Source organism: Scyliorhinus canicula, chromosome 18 (genome assembly GCF_902713615.1).
Source record: "Scyliorhinus canicula chromosome 18, sScyCan1.1, whole genome shotgun sequence".
In the NCBI taxonomy this organism is placed as follows: domain Eukaryota; kingdom Metazoa; phylum Chordata; class Chondrichthyes; order Carcharhiniformes; family Scyliorhinidae; genus Scyliorhinus; species Scyliorhinus canicula.
In genome coordinates this window covers 90291913-90307622 of record NC_052163.1, presented here as the reverse complement: position 1 = coordinate 90307622, position 15710 = coordinate 90291913, and the positions used below count along the sequence as shown (strand labels likewise).

Below are 15710 nucleotides of genomic sequence, written 5' to 3'. Positions count from 1 at the left end.
AGGAGGGGGAGAATGTGGAGAGGATGAGGAATGAAAGCTAAATCAGCCATCCACTCCACTGATGAACCATACAGATCCATTCTTTGCAACATCACAGGTTTCAGACAGCATAGTGGTCGGAACATTATAGCAGTGCTGTATGTGTAGGAGTGAACACTATGCAGAACTTGTGAGGATAACATTCCATGTTCACACGGAGGGTACCGTTCATCATGATGTGTGACACTGCCACCATCCTAAATGAGAGAGATACAAAAAACAGATCTAGAAGCTCAAAACTGGTCATCCATATGGCACTATGGGCAATGAGCAGCAGCAGAATTGTATTCCCTATGGCCCAGTATATCCTTCACTTTACATTACATCAAGTCAGAGGATCAACGCTGGTTCACAAATGCAGAACATGCCGAGAGAGATATCAGGTGTATCTAAAATGTAGCTGACAACCTGGTGAAGCTACAACACAGGACTACGTGCATTTTAAAGACTGGATAAAGTGATCCCATAATCGATGGATCAGATCAAACCTCTGCAGCCCTGCCACAGCTAGGTGTGGATAGTTGCAGCAGCATGCTGGCAGTGTCAGGGTGCCACCCTGCCCAGGGGGCAAGCACCTGGGTGCCTCTGATCTCCTGGGAGATCCCCATGAGTGCCGTCCCATCCGGTCCCCATTAGCGGGGACCAGCATTGAATAGTGCTCACCCGAGGTGAAGGAGATTTGTCCCAATGCCTTGGTTACCTCAGAACTGCATATTACTGTGAACTAGATGTCTCGCTGCACTAATATGCAGATTTGTCAAAAATTGGTCCCGCCCACAATGGGCAGGCTTTACATCGCAACGTCTCGCAAGATCGTGTTAGATCTCGCGAGGCGTAGTGAGCCAGGTAGATCTAGAGAGTGGAGACCCGTCATTTATCGGCCATGTTGCACTGCTTTTCAGGTGCAGGGTGACCGGTAGATTGTGTCCTTAATTTTTCCCAATAACTTTGGATTCGGCAAATTATCAAATCCTTTCTGGAAATCAGTGCATCCACCAGTTCATCTCTATCCACAGCATAAGTTACCTATTCAAATATAATCTAATAAAATTGATTAAACATGATTTCCCTTTCACAAAATTATGTTGAATCTGCCTGATTACTTCCAAGTGGCCTGCTGTAACATTTTTAAGAATAGGTTCTAACATTTTCCCAAGGCAGGTGTTAAGCTAATAGAAAAGCAAAATACTGTGGATGCTGGAAAATAGAAAATGCTGGAAAAACTCAGCAGGTCTGGCAACATCTTCAGAGAGAGGAAATTGAGTTAACATTTCAAGTCCATATGACACTTCTTCAGAGCTAAATAAGGTGTTAAGCTAACTGGCCTGTAGTTTCCTGCTTTCTGTCTCCCTCGCTTTTTGAATAAAGGAGTTCTACTTGCTATTTTCAAATCGAATAGAACCGCCCCATAATCTATGGAGTTTTTGGGAAATTAAAACCAACGTACCAACTATCTCCCCAGCCACTTCTTTTAAGACCCTAGGATGAAGTCCAACAGTGTCCGGGAAATTATCAGCCCGCAGCCCCAACTATGTGCTCAGGACCACTTCTCTGGTGATTATAATGATTTGAGTTCCTCCCTTCCAGTTCCTGATTTGCAGCTATTTTTGGGATGTTACTTGTATCCTCTATCGTGAAGATCGATTCTAAATACCTGTTCCAATTCATCTGCCGTCTCCTTATTTTCCAGTATTAATTCCCCAGATCCACTTTCTATTAGTCCAATTTATTAGCGCTCTTCTATTTTTAAATATTTTTAGAAACTCTTACTATGTTTTTATATTTCTAGCCAATTTTCTTTCATATTCTAATGTTTCCTTCCTTCTCAATCTTTCTTTTCTGTTTTTTATATTCTATTCAATTTTCTGATCTGCCGCCCATCTTTGCACAATTATGTGCTTTTACCTTTGTCAGTCAGAAATCCAAGGGAATGATCTGACTTGACCTCTTTGGTCTCCAGCATCAGCGATGCCAGGCTTCAGCCAATTCAATTCACTCCATGGGATATCACATGGGAGGAGAGTGCGAGAGGAGAGCAGCGAATCAGGCAGTCAGCAGCACTGAGAGGAGAGTGCGAGGAGGAGGACATGGAGCTGGGCTGACAGTGGCACTGGGAGGAGAGCGCAAGAGGAGGTCACTGAGCCAAGCAGTCCGCAGCACTGAGAGGAGAGTGCGAGAGGAGGGCAGCGAGCCAGTGGGCTGCACAGTAGCATAGTAGTTAACACAGTTACTTCACAGCTCCAGAGTCCCAGGTTTGATTCCCGCTTGGGTCACTGTCTGTGCGGAGTCTGCACGTTACCCCTGCGTCTGTGTGTGTTTCCTCCGGGTGCTCCAGTTTCCTCCCATAATCCAAAGATGTGCAGGTTAGGTAGATTGGCTATGCTAAATTGTCCCTTAGTGTTCAAAGATTGGGTTGGGTTGCGGGGATATGGCAGGGGATTCAGCGTTCTTTTGAAGGATTGATGCAGACTCGTTGAACTGAATGGCTGTAGGGATTCTATTTCCAGAGAACAGCTAGTAACCCTGTGTTTGCTAAATTTATTTATATGTGCTAAATTTATTTAAAAGTGGTTTTAAACTTGTGATGGGGTTTGCTTTATTGGAGATGGAGAAGGTATCAGAAGGTGAGGCGGACTTGAAACATCAACATAACTCTGTTTCTCTCTTCACGGATGCGGTCAGACCTATTCCAGAATTTTCTGTTATTACTTTTAATGCGTGCCGAGTCAGGTATACTTCCATGTGTAAAAAGCTGACTAGCACTTCAATCATATTGCCATTATTGATTGTGAGCTTAGGTTACAAGGGCTGACTTTGTTTTTTGCAGGTTGAAGCAGCACTGCAAAGCCAATAGCCCAAGCCAATGGACACACTGGTTGATACAGGTAACTAGGAGTTGAAACCAGGGCCACGATTTAGTGGCAGCTCTAGCCGCGGGCACAAATCCAGTAATGGCTAACTATCACAAGGCCAAAAACAGGATAAGCACCAGAATCCGGAGCACAATCTTTCCTGCCACCTGCCAATGACACGATCAGGTTCATGCCCATGATGATGCGAACCTGATTAAATTTGATTTAAAAATGTGCTAACCTGATTAGCAGACAACTAGAACGCCACTACTTCCGCCCTCACCGTATCCACTCACCCATCCGACAGGATGTCACTATTAGTTTCCAAAAATGAAAAACAGTTGTGGTGACCATGCTGGAGAAGCACAATGAGGTATACCCCCCAGGTGGTGCTGGACATGGCTGGTCAGTGCCAACCTGATAGTGCCAGGGTTGGAAGATCCTCTGGGGAGCCCCAATTTTGGTGGTGTGTGTGGAGGTCCACCCTAATGCCCATCTCATCACGGGATTGGGTCACCCCAATCTTTGCGTTGTGATGCAGGTGGGTGCCGCAATGCTTGCGTTATGGTAGGGGGGGTCTCCATGTCCATAGGGGGAGATCAGGCGTTGCCGAAGGGTTTAGGCCCCCCCCCCCAGCTGGCTGAGAGATCCGCGTCAGTACTCTGAAATTACACAGAGTGCCGTTAAATTAGGTAAGAAAAGGTGTCTGTGAAGCTGGCGAGTTTCAAGCAGTTTTTCCTCGCCCGATCCAACACACTGTGCAATTTTTGCATTCCAGGATCGTGCAAGAGTAGACATGAACTATTGCTTTTTAAATGTGCATGGTTCGACACCAATACAAAACACAGTAATGCCGGTGCAATTAATTTTTAATACAATATTAAACATGAACGTGAGATGTCAATTTTTATATACATTCTATTGATCGGATGTCAAAGCCAATGTATTACTAAGGAAATTTCAAAAAGAATTTTACAAGTAAAAATAAATACTGCATTTAGGACCAGTCACAAAAAACTCCACAGCCCAAATTCCATTCCTGTCTAAAAGATTTAAACATGTAAACTTAATCCAATAGAATACTTTCACTGTCATCACAATCCTCAACATAGCATAAAAGAGTCTGTCCAACAGTCGGCATTTCTCAGTTGCTCCTTATTGTTAAGGCATTTACTATCACTGTTTAAGAAGCCAAGCCCTCCTAGCACTTGTTTCATGTTGAAATCAAACTCTTCTTTCTGCAAAGTGTTAACCCAGCTAAAATATTGATACGAGCACAAACACCAACATGATCACATCACTGACTGTAAATTCAGCCCTTGTATAAATACAGTTTCATTCATACCACACAGTGCACCACAAAATATCTGCTCCAAATAAGTAGTAAAATGCACAGAACACAGGTGAGGGGTAACTGAGACATGCCAATACGCGTATTGAACTCAACAGAATAGACTCCCCTTTATTTTGGCCCCGGCTCTGCCATCTATGGAGGTTTGATATCCAGATGTATACATAGCATATGCCAAATTTTCAGAATCGCTACAACATTCATCAATAGTGTTGAAAACCCCTATTGTATTAAAGCCTGCATTACATTTCCTCTTCACCACATTCATAGAAACTATTTTGTTAATTAATTATCTGAAAGGAACAGACCTAAACTGGTTTAATACCCATTCTTTGTTTACTAGTATGTCAGAGAAGGCAAGATACATTAGCCCAGAGAAAGCTTGTAATCAATGTTGTGCATCAGTCCAACGCAGCAAGATCCCCATATTGTATTTTACCCCTGGACCAGCTATTTTGCAGAGTGATATTTTGCTCCAGTTATAAAAAACAAGAGAGCTTGAAGAGCCTGTGCGGATGATGTGGTCAGTCAGCAAGAAACTTTTGAGAAGCTCAACATTACTCATCCCACCCAAAATTACAGAAGAACAACAAAAAAGGTAGCAGAGTGTAGTAAGTTCCTCCTCCCAGGACCTCATTGTTCTCAGCCTGTTAAAATTGAGCCTCAGCTACATCCCTCTTTTCTCCGATGGGCAAATATGGAGCATTCTTAAAACAGGCTAGTGACCGAGAAGGATCCATCTTGTGAGGTGAAAACAAGCGCAAAGAGAGCTTGATTACGTACTGCACTCCGATAGTAATAATGTCTACAAGGAAGCTCAAGTCTATAACATGTTCCTTTCCCAACTCGGACAACAGCATAGAAGATGCAACACAAGGGGATAACATTTTAAAAATCTCATTAGCAACTGAAACAGAAAAAAAGGTCGAATTACTCACCCGAGGTATTGTACATGGGTTTGTTACACATCAGACTGTAGGCAAGCTAACATCCAATTTAATAAAGTGTGTGGTTAGAGAAATAGGATCGCTCCTTCAAGTCTCTTTAACAGAATTCCTGCGACCTTTAACTGACTCAATTTTATAACTTGAGCCCCCAGGTAACCATTCTTATTTCATCACTTCAAATGTCCTATGACCCCCCCCCAACTAGAACAGGAAGAAACTTCTACAAGATTGGATGAAACAATATCATTATAGATCCAGATGCTGAAGAACTCTCTGGGTTATGAGAGAAATGGGACAATAGAAAGTAACTGTGCATCATGAGACGCTTCCTATGATCAAAATATATTAAAATGTTGAAGTACCCTTAAGAGGGAGAATGGGACCATCGTATGAGATTCTAATAGAAATGTCTGTGTAATAATCGACTATGATGAATACTTTCATTTTTAAAAACAAAAACATTTCAAAATTATTATTGTTATCAACTCTCCTCAGAAATAGAAGCTGGATCACAAGTTTCCTTTTTTAAAAGAGTGCAAGACTCAATCATTTCAAATTTGAAAAGGCCAACTTTCCGCCCTCTGCTATCCTGTTGTTTTGGGTTTGTGTCTTCAGTTCCCTTCTCAAGGCAAGTTTCATGGATTATAGTCTTTGCTTTGTATGAGCTTGGTGCAGTTGAATGGAAGCTTGGTAATGATTTCTAGGTTAGGCTGGCGTTTGAGCTACTGGTCCCACTGTTGCGCTTCTGCAGCGATTTGACAGCACTCGGTACCTGAATTCCAGTTTGCACAACGAAGCTACCACACCAGACCTGAGGAAAAGGAAAAGGGAAAAACATGGGAGCACAAACAACATTAAACATTTGTCACTGGGTGCTGTGTGGAAGTGGGGCAAGGAGGGCGGGGGGGGGGGGGGGGGGGGGGGGGGGGGTCGTGTTGACGATAGCGGTGACCACAAAGCAGGAAGTACAGTAAAAAATGGTGGTGAGATCAAAGTCTGTTTTGAGTGGAAAGATAAATAAGTTCAGAGAATTTCCGTGTACAAAAGGTGGAGGTGGCAACCCAACCCATTGGTTATACAAATTCATTATGAAATTATTTGAACTGATCCCAGGTTCATTGAAGAGAAAGGAAAATTTATGGGACTGGATTCTCCGATCGCCGACGCCACAATCGTGCCGTTTTTCCGATGCCCCACCCCCTCAAAAACGGAGTACTTGAAGAGTACACCACACACCGTCGGACGGCCTCAGGACATCAACCGAGACCCTCCCCCGATGCTCTGCCCCCAAAGGACCGAGTCCCCGACAGCGTGGGACCTATGTCCTCACAACTTTTGGGGACCTTGTGTGGTGGCTGAGGACTGTGTCCAGCGGGAGGAAGAGCCATTCTGCTGGCAGGGGGCTGGTCCGGGCGTTGCGAGGGGGCAATTTTTGGCAGAGGCCGGGTCCGTGCGCGGCCGGCGCCATGCTGTACTGCGCAGCCGCCGCAATGCGTATGCGCAGCCACGGACCTGGCCATTCTGCACCCGTATCCGCAGGTAACGCCAGGGGCTTTATGCGTAGCGGCTGCGAGCCCCCTCCCATCGGATGAAGGATCGGTGCAGGGGCACCGCCGACTTTTTGGTCATAAGACAAGACGAATCCTGCGGACACAACCACAGAATCGGAGAATCCAGCCCATGATCTCTACTTCACTAAAATGCTCCCTCAATACTCAGGTGAAAAGAAAAGTTAAGAAAGAATATTTAGAGAGAAGGTCAACTTCTCTGTCCCTATGGAGGCTCCCAATGATGGCACTCCTGTTCAGCCTACTGCAGTGACAATGGTGGTGGATTGGGAGCTGCTCCACTGATTCATGCTGAGCTGCAACTTCAGACCACCTGGTGGGTTATGCAGGAAAAATTGCCTAAAGGACCCTCTCAATTGCCCACCTCCACTCGCACTCTTGCTCATACTTTTCTCAATTTGTATTTTCTCATTTCACTGTACCTTGTTTGTATCAAATGAGGTGCAGTGCACTCTTGTCATTGGCATTGTGGGCACGGTGGGCAATGAAATTAAAAATAAGTCTTCGCATTTGCTGGCAGCATTTGGTCAGGTTGAAACTTCATGCTAAGTGGAGCTGTTGTTTTCTTTGTTCAGGTAGTTTAAAACTAAACTTGAGGTTAGGAATATCACCACGGTCATTACTTACCAGACACGAGGAAGATGGTGGAGGGAATGCTGTAAACGTACTGGAATATTCCATGGGTTATTCAGCCTTGGAGTTTGTATTAGTGTTGCCAAGGTTTTTCTCCTCCTTTGGAATTCCCCTTTCCCTATTTTCCAAGTTTTAAGTTTTGACTTTTATGCATTTTTTGGGAGGAATTCAAATCTTCTATGTTTTGAAAAAAACTTTTTTTTTTGAGAATTATGATTTTTTTTTTTTAAAAAGGGGCAATTTAGCGTGGCCAATCCACCAACCCTGGACATCCTTGGGTTGTGTGGGTGAGACTCTTTGCAGACACGAGGAGAATGTGCAAACCCCAAACGGACAGTGACCGGAGCCGGGATTGAACCCAGGTCATCGGCGCCATGATACTTACTGAGAAAACTTAGAAGTATTTTTACCAACTGCATAGGCCAAGTGATCTGGTTGCTGCAAAATTGATGTTTGCCAAGTATACACCAATCCCAAATTTAATCTGCAAATGTACAACTTGACGAGGAAACACCGTGCCATTAAAATAGAAAATGTTTAAAGCTGAAATGTTAATAATTCAGAGGAAACAATCAATCATTCAAAGCAGCTGCTTAAGCAATTCTAGTTTCAGGTATGGTTGTGTTCTTTACAATAGGATGCATTAATAAGAATGCATCTGAAGAGAAAAATTCACCTAGAGTGGATATTTGTAATTTGTAGGTGCAGTGGTTACAAGACCGAATAGGGTGAAATATTGAGAATTGCATTTACTAAAAAACTAAGTGTTGGGTTAGTTCACTTTGGGAAACTTTACATTCTTGAACTTCGCAGTATTCAGATCTCTTTGCGGCCGCTGTCAAATTAATTACCTATAGTAGACTTATATTTTATTGATGGGTCTGGGTGTAGGTGCTACTTGTGGGAGAGGTTGGGTTTGGTCCCCAGTGAAATGCAACTCCTGGGTCCACTTGCCTTTTGCGAATGTTTCTGCCGTATTCACGCTGTAGACTTGTCCTGAATGTTGTAATGAGCCTTCAAGTAATAACAGCATGTCACCATGAGAAGGGAGGTGACATGTGATCCAGTCTCAGTTTCACTCTGGCCTGCAAGCAGAGCGCATGGCACACAGCTCTGCTGCTGTCTTCAAGAGCTGACTGGTGATGGTTCAACCGGAGGATCATCATGCCTCAGACAAGCGGCAAGGTTAAGAAAGTGAGGCCTTCATGAATAACGTGGTCCAGGATTGAACCCGCACTCTTTGTGTACACAATAAGCAACTTTAAAAAAAAAATTTTTTTTTTTAAATAAATTTAGATTACCCAATTATTTTTTCCAATTAAGGGGCAATTTAGCGTGGCCAATCCACCTACTCTGCACATTTTTGGGTTGTGGGGGTGAAACCCACGCAGACACGGGGAGAATGTGCAAACTCCACACAGACAGTGACCCAGAGCCGGGATCGAACCTGGGACCTCAGCGCCGTGAGGCGGTTGTGCTAACCACTAGGCCACCGTGCTGCCCCACAATAAGCAACTTTTGAGCTCAAGAATCTGAAGCCACCTGAACATGTAGGAAGTACTCAGAGCATTGAGCTGATAATAGGTTCATGTACCTTGGTCACATTTCCATTTTAACTCAACTTAGACAATATTCATATGGAGCAAGCAGGTTGAAGAACGAGGATTGAAGCAACAAAACTCACCATAAAGGCAGGAAGGACTGGCTGTGTAAACTTTGTCTTAAACGAATGAATCAACTGCTTAGTTTTGGCATTGTAGAATGCCAGGTGACCTAAAACAACACAAGGAAAAGTTTAACTAATTGTCAGAATTAAAATGACCATCACCCCCAACTTTGGGACTCAAACTACTGCGGATTTTACTCCCTTTGATATGATCACTGAGAGATGTAGAGGTATGGAGTACAATAATCATCAGTGTTGTACCTCACTTACCACTCCATGATGACCCGTTCAACCCATTTACTGCCCATCTTCCATCTCGGCCCACATGGAACACATCCTGAGCAAGACCCAACAGCAAATACACTTTGGGTCATGGAATGGGAAACGCAAGAGGACTACGAAGTATCTTATGACAAATCCTATTTGTCAAATGGCTTCAAACTACCACAGCCAGAGGGGCCCTTGCTAAATAGGTGCAGGACAGGCCAAGTCCGTGTGCAGCCAACCTCCACTGTTGGGACCTCTGTACAAACCCCTAATTAACTTATGCAGAGACACTTATCAATGGCTCCGCTGACTAATCAACTTAAACTCAGTAAATGAGGCAACTGTCGCCTGGCTTTGGGGATTTACATTTGCTGACAAAATTATCCCTTAGTTTTTCCAATTCCACTGCTCAAAGCACCAACCTCGCTTCCCTCCCTGCCCCCCAACCCCGCATGACCTCCCAACAACAATAAAACCGCATCTCATCATGTTCTAACCACACTGATGTGCGCTCTACATTGATCAAAAGGTACAGAATGTTCTGAAATACATCATAACACCGTCCATAAAGCTGTCTACAGCAGCCAGTATTTAGGTATACACCTTTTCCCACACCTTGCCTCAGCCGCATTACTGTTATATTATGAAGTGCTACCTAACTTAAAGTAGCCGACACACAGCAGGGTTCAGCCACGTCGGAGAGTTGAAGTTGAGTCACCAGCTTCAGTTACTGGTAAGTACTTTCATTATCTGCCTTCCAGTTAGTGCTGGTTTTTCCAAATCATACTATTCCTGGAGCTCTTAATACGTCAATATCTGATCTACAAGGGTCAACTAAATGTCAATGAGCCAAGGACATATTCAAAATTGAGCATGAGACGGGGAAGAAATAAAAAGGTACTGTCCTAGTCTAAATTACACAATAAGAAGTCTTACAACACCATGTTAAAGTCCAACAGGTTTGTTTCAAACACTAGCTTTTGGAGCACTGTAGGATTTTGCAAGCCCAGGCCAGATGGTGGGGGATGAATGTAATGCGACAAGAATCCCAGGTCCCGGTTGAGGCCGCACTCATGTGTGCGGAACTTGGCTATAAGTTTCTGCTCAACTATTCTGCGTTGTCGCGCGTCCTGAAGGCCGCCTTGGAGAACGCTTACCCGGAGATCAGAGGCTGAATGCCCTTGACTGCTGAAGTAATCCCCGACTGGAAGGGAACATTCCTGCCTGGTGATTGTCACGCAATGTCCATTCATTCGTTGTCACAGCATCTGCACGGTCTCGCCAATGTACCACGCTTCGGGACATCCTTTCCTGCAGCATATGAGGTAGACAACGTTGGCCGAATCGCACGAGTATGTACCGCGTACCTGGTGGGTGGTGTTCTCACGTGTAATGGTGGTATCCATGTCGATGATCTGGCACGTCTTGCAGAGATTGCAATGGCAGGGTTGTGTGGTGTCGTGGTCACTGTTCTGAAGGCTGGGTAGTTTGCTGCAAACAATGGTTTGAGGTTGCGTGGTTGTTTGAAGGCAAGTAGTGAGGGTGTGGGGATGACCTTGGCAAGATGTTCATCTTCATCGATGACATGTTGAAGGCTACGAAGATGATGTCGTTGTTTCTCCGCTCCGGGAAAGTACTGGACGATGAAGGGTACTCCGTCGGTTGTGTCTTGTGTTAGTCTTCTGAGGAGGTCGGTGTGGTTTTCTGCTGTGGCACGTTGGAACTGTTGATCGATGAGTCGAGCGCCATATCCCGTTCGTACGAGGGCATCTTTCAGCGTCTGTAGATGTCTTGTTATGCTCTTCCTTGTCTGAGCAGATCCTGTATATACGGAGGCTTATCCATAGAGGATGGCTTCTTTAATGTGTTTCGGGTGAAAGCTGGAGAAGTGGAGCATCGTGAGGTTATCCGTGGGCTTGTGGTAAAGCGAAGTGCTGAGGTGACCGTCCTAGATGGAGATGTGTGTCCAAGAATGCAACTGATTTTGGAGAGTAGTCCATGTTGAGTCTGATGGTGGGATAGAAATTATTGACGTCATCGTGTAGTCGCTTCAGTGATTCTTCGCCGAGGGTCCAAAGGAAAAAAAATGTCATTGATGTATCTGGTGTATAACGTCGGTTGAAGGCCCTGTGCGGTGAGGAGGTTCAAACTTGTGCATGAAGATGTTGGCAGATTGAGGTGCGAATTTGGTCCCCATGGCTGTTCCATGCATCTAGATGAAGAACTTGTTGTCGAAGGTGAAGACGTTGTGATCCAGAATGAAGCGGATGAGTTGCAGAATTGCGTCTGGAGATTGGCAGTTGTCGGTGTTGAGTACTGAGGCTATTGCAGCAATGCCGTCGTCATGGGGGATGCTGGTGTAGAGTGCCGAGACATCCATTGTGACGAGGAATGTTACGCTGCAGGAAAGGATGTCCCGAAGTACATTGGTGAGACCATGCAGACGCTGCACCCACTGGATTTGGGGAGAGCCAGGATGTTATTACTCAGGCACGAAGAAACCGGCTTTAATCCTTCCTGAACGTTTCATCCAAGTCACTGGAGATAGGTTATTTGCTTTACAGCACTTAAAACAATTAATAAATGAAACAGCGCAAGTGGCAGCCTTGGTTTGCTTTAGATCTAGCAAAATGACACAAGACCTTCAAATAGGCCCTAATTAATGGGACCAAATTCTGCAAACTTTTAACATGGGGAAAGATATTCCATTCAGCAGGATTATTCCAAAGTACCAAGGAAATGACGCTTCTGATAGTGAACACTGGGTGTAATTACTAGACTGCAATCTAATCCAGAGAGATTAGCCTTGAAATACTTTTAAGCACACTTTATTTATGGGTTGAGTCTTTTAACCCCTTTTAAACCAATTCAATGCCTTTCATTGTATTTAGCTTTCTATGCTTTCTCCAAGTTATTGCCTGAAGCTGACCTATAAACATAATGGACTCAAGTCACAATGTTGTGAGACTCACTTGACAGAAATAGCAGCTTTTACAATGGCCCTTAAGCACTGATCAATTCCAGCGAATTAGATCAGCTTAGTCAGTTTGGTTGAACGCTCACCCGCTCACCCCCGTCAGGTGATTGGGACTTCAAATCTTATTCCATGATTTCAGCACTCCAGTACTATGTGAATGTTGCGTTGCTGTGGATGAGACACTAAAACTAAGGGTCTGCCGTGGTAAAGGAGGATATGAAAGTTCCAATGGTATGATCTGAAGAAGAGGATTGTGTGGAATTATCTCCCCTTAAAAACAAAACATCAGGGATGGGATTTTTCAGTCCCTCCAATGGCAGACGTTGCCGTGGGTGGCACCAAGAAGTCATGTGGCTCCTGTTCAAAGTCTCCCATGCTGCCTGTGATGATGCCCCCTGTGGGCAAGGCTGGAACATCCCAGCCTAGATCAACTGGTTAGTCGTCTCACTCGTTTGCAGAACATTATAGAACATACAGTGCAGGAGGAGGCCATTCGGCCCATCGAGTCTGCACCAACCCACTTAAGCCCTCACTTCCACCCTATCCCAGTAACCCAATAACCCCATCTAACCTTTTTGGTCACTAAGGGCAATTCATCATGGCCAATCCACCTAACCTGCACGTCTTTGGACTGTGGGAGGAAGCCGGAGCACCCGGAGGAAACCCACGGAGTCAAAAGGGGGAACGTGCAGACTCCACACAGACAGTGAGCCAACGGCTAATCGAATCTGGGACCCTGGCGCTGTGAAGCCACAGTGCTAACCACTTGTGCTACTGTGCTGCCCGTGAGGACATTAGTAGGAATAAATCAGCTACCACATTAATCCACATAATAAAGTAAGTTGTCATAGTCCTAGATGACCATAGGCTTCTTCTCCCGAGGGCCAGGGAGGGAAAGAGGGAAGAGCTGTGGTGATTTAACCTGAGGATCACCACACCTCAGGCAAGGCGCAATGTTGAGGAGACGGGGCCTTCACAAATAACCTCAGCTGGTATGGGGATTGAACCCATGCTTGGCCTTGCTCTGCAACACAAACCAGCTGCCTAGCCAACTGAGCTAAACCAGCCCCCACATAATAGTAACTACAATTACACGCAATAGAGGGAGTAATTGAAATGAATAGCATAGAGCCATTGAAGGGGGAAGCTAGATAAGGATTGAGGAGAAAGTAAGAACCTGATTAAGGTTAGAGGAAGAGAGTGCTGGGAGGGGACTTGTGGGAGCATAAACACCGACATGGACCAGATGGGCTGAATGGTCTGTTTCTATAAGCTGGATATTATATGTAATAAATAATTTTGGACGTTCGGTGATACAATAAAAGGTGCTTTATAAATGCAACTGCTTTCCTTATAGCTTCTAATTGGGCGATGGATTGTTGGAAGAGAAGAAGTTGATTAATATTTAAATGTTTACAATTTGAAAGGAGAAAATAGTTAAAATTTAAATAAGATGCAGACTGAAATGTCAAATGTAGGAAAATGATAAATAAACAAGAGAACTGAAGTAACAACTGGAATTTAGTCAAGTGAAGATTAGTATTAAGTCAGTAATAAATAAAACATTAATGTTTGAGTTCATGCACTGGTGTTGAAAAGCAGCAAAGAAAATACAAAGTTAAACTATGGAATACATAACCTCAGCAAAATTGATCTGTAGCTACTGCTGGCCATTCATACACGGTACATAGTTAAGATTGCCAGAAGTGTGAAAAGGTAATCAAATTATTGACAACATCAATGTGCTAGCTTATCACTATTACCTCTAACAAAAGTTTAGTTAATATTGAACAAATTCATCATTCACAAATGCAGTTATGGAGACACAGTTCCATACCCATAGGATCCCTACAGTGCAGAAAGAGACCATTCAGCCCATCGAGTCTGCACCAACCCTCCAAAAGAGCACTCGATCTAGTCCCACTCTCCTGTCCTATCCACGTAACCCCACGCATTAATCATGGCCAATCAGTCTAATCTGCACATCTTTGGACTGTGGGAGGAAATCAGAGCACCCGGAGGAAACACACACAGGCACAGGGAGAATGTGATAACACCACAGTTACCCAAAGCCGGAAGCAAACCAGAGTCTCTGGCACTGTAAGACAGAAGTGCTAATCACTGGGCCACCATGCTGCCATTCCTAGTTTTAAAGCAGTTTTGCGGCAAGACAGAAGAGATAAGGAATCCCCAATACCTTCATTGTAGTTACAATACACTCCAATTCTCTCAGGTACGGACATGTCTAGGACTTTGGCCTTGTTGTTGTGCTTGGCGGTGAAGCTGACTTGCAGCCAGTTATTGAGATGAAGACACCAGGAGGCACTGGTCTTTCCCAGTTGGTCAAATTTGCCCATAGTCCTGTAGGCCACACCTACAATGAAAGCCTTGCTGTCACTTTCAAACGTAACCTCCCAGTAATGCTGTCCACTGTCAATCAGAGTATCCCCTGTGGAAAGTAAAATAAATGGTACATGTGAAATACAGCTCCATTGTCCATTTCAACTGAAGGAACCTCAAATCTGTTTTATGTCACAGCAGATGCTCACAACAAGGAACAACTGCATGGCTTAGCTCCAGAGTGGAGAGTCTGCAATGTATATATTTAAATTCATTTTTTTAATAAAGTGGGATGTGGGCGTCGCTGGCTAGGGCAGAGTTTATTTCCCATCACTAATTTCCCTTGAGAAGGTGGTGGTGAGCTGCTTTCTTGAACCGCTGTACTCCACATGGTGTAAGTACACCCACAGTGCTGTTAGTGAGAGAGTTCCAGGATTGTGACCCAGCGACAGTGAAGGAACAGCGACATGGCTGGGTTTCTCAGCCTCGAAAAAATAAAATTTGTCTTAAGAGAATCTACGCTAGGGTTCTCTCGGAGGTGGCAGCCGTTCGTCGACTTTCTCGGGGAAAATTAAAATGTCAGCAGCAATCCGTGGGGGGGTGGGCACTATGTTAATGCTCACTCTAGTTTGTTTTGTTATTATTGTTACTACTGTTTTATTATGAAAAATTCTGCAAAACCTTAATGAAAATACTCTTTAAAAACAAAGAAGTGAAGGAACAGCGAAACACTTCCAAGTTAGGATGGCGAGTGGCTTGGGGTGGAGAGGGGGGGGGGAGGGAAACTTTGCAGGTGGTGGGGTTCCTAGTATCTGCTTCTTCTTTCCTTCTAACGGTTGTGGCTTGGAAAATGCTGTCTAAGGAGCCTTGGTTGAGCTCTTGTAGCTGATACACACTGCTGCTACAGGGCATCTATAGTGGGGAGGGGTGGAGGAAGTGAATATTTATGGAAAGGGGGGGCAATCAAGCATCACAACGTTAAAACCAGGATGAATTGTATTTACAGTTCGCTGAAGAATGCAGTTGAGCATTTACTCCAGAGGAAAGCTCTGTTACAGGCCATTTAAAAA

At 44.4% G+C, this 15710-nt stretch overlaps 1 protein-coding gene across 1 annotated transcript in view; it reads right to left on the bottom strand.

Annotated features, from left to right (window-relative positions):
* Window positions 1-3742: 3742 nt before the first annotated feature.
* The window catches only part of fsd1 (fibronectin type III and SPRY domain containing 1), a 56347-nt gene continuing 44379 nt past the window's right edge, over window positions 3743-15710 (bottom strand). Inside the window, exons 11-13 of the mRNA XM_038777120.1 lie at window positions 14498-14749; window positions 9075-9163; window positions 3743-6000 (exon numbers count right to left, since the gene is read on the bottom strand). Coding sequence (XP_038633048.1) covers window positions 5890-6000; window positions 9075-9163; window positions 14498-14749 — 452 coding nt within the window. The 3' untranslated portion in view covers window positions 3743-5889. The remainder of the gene's footprint in view (window positions 6001-9074; window positions 9164-14497; window positions 14750-15710) is intronic.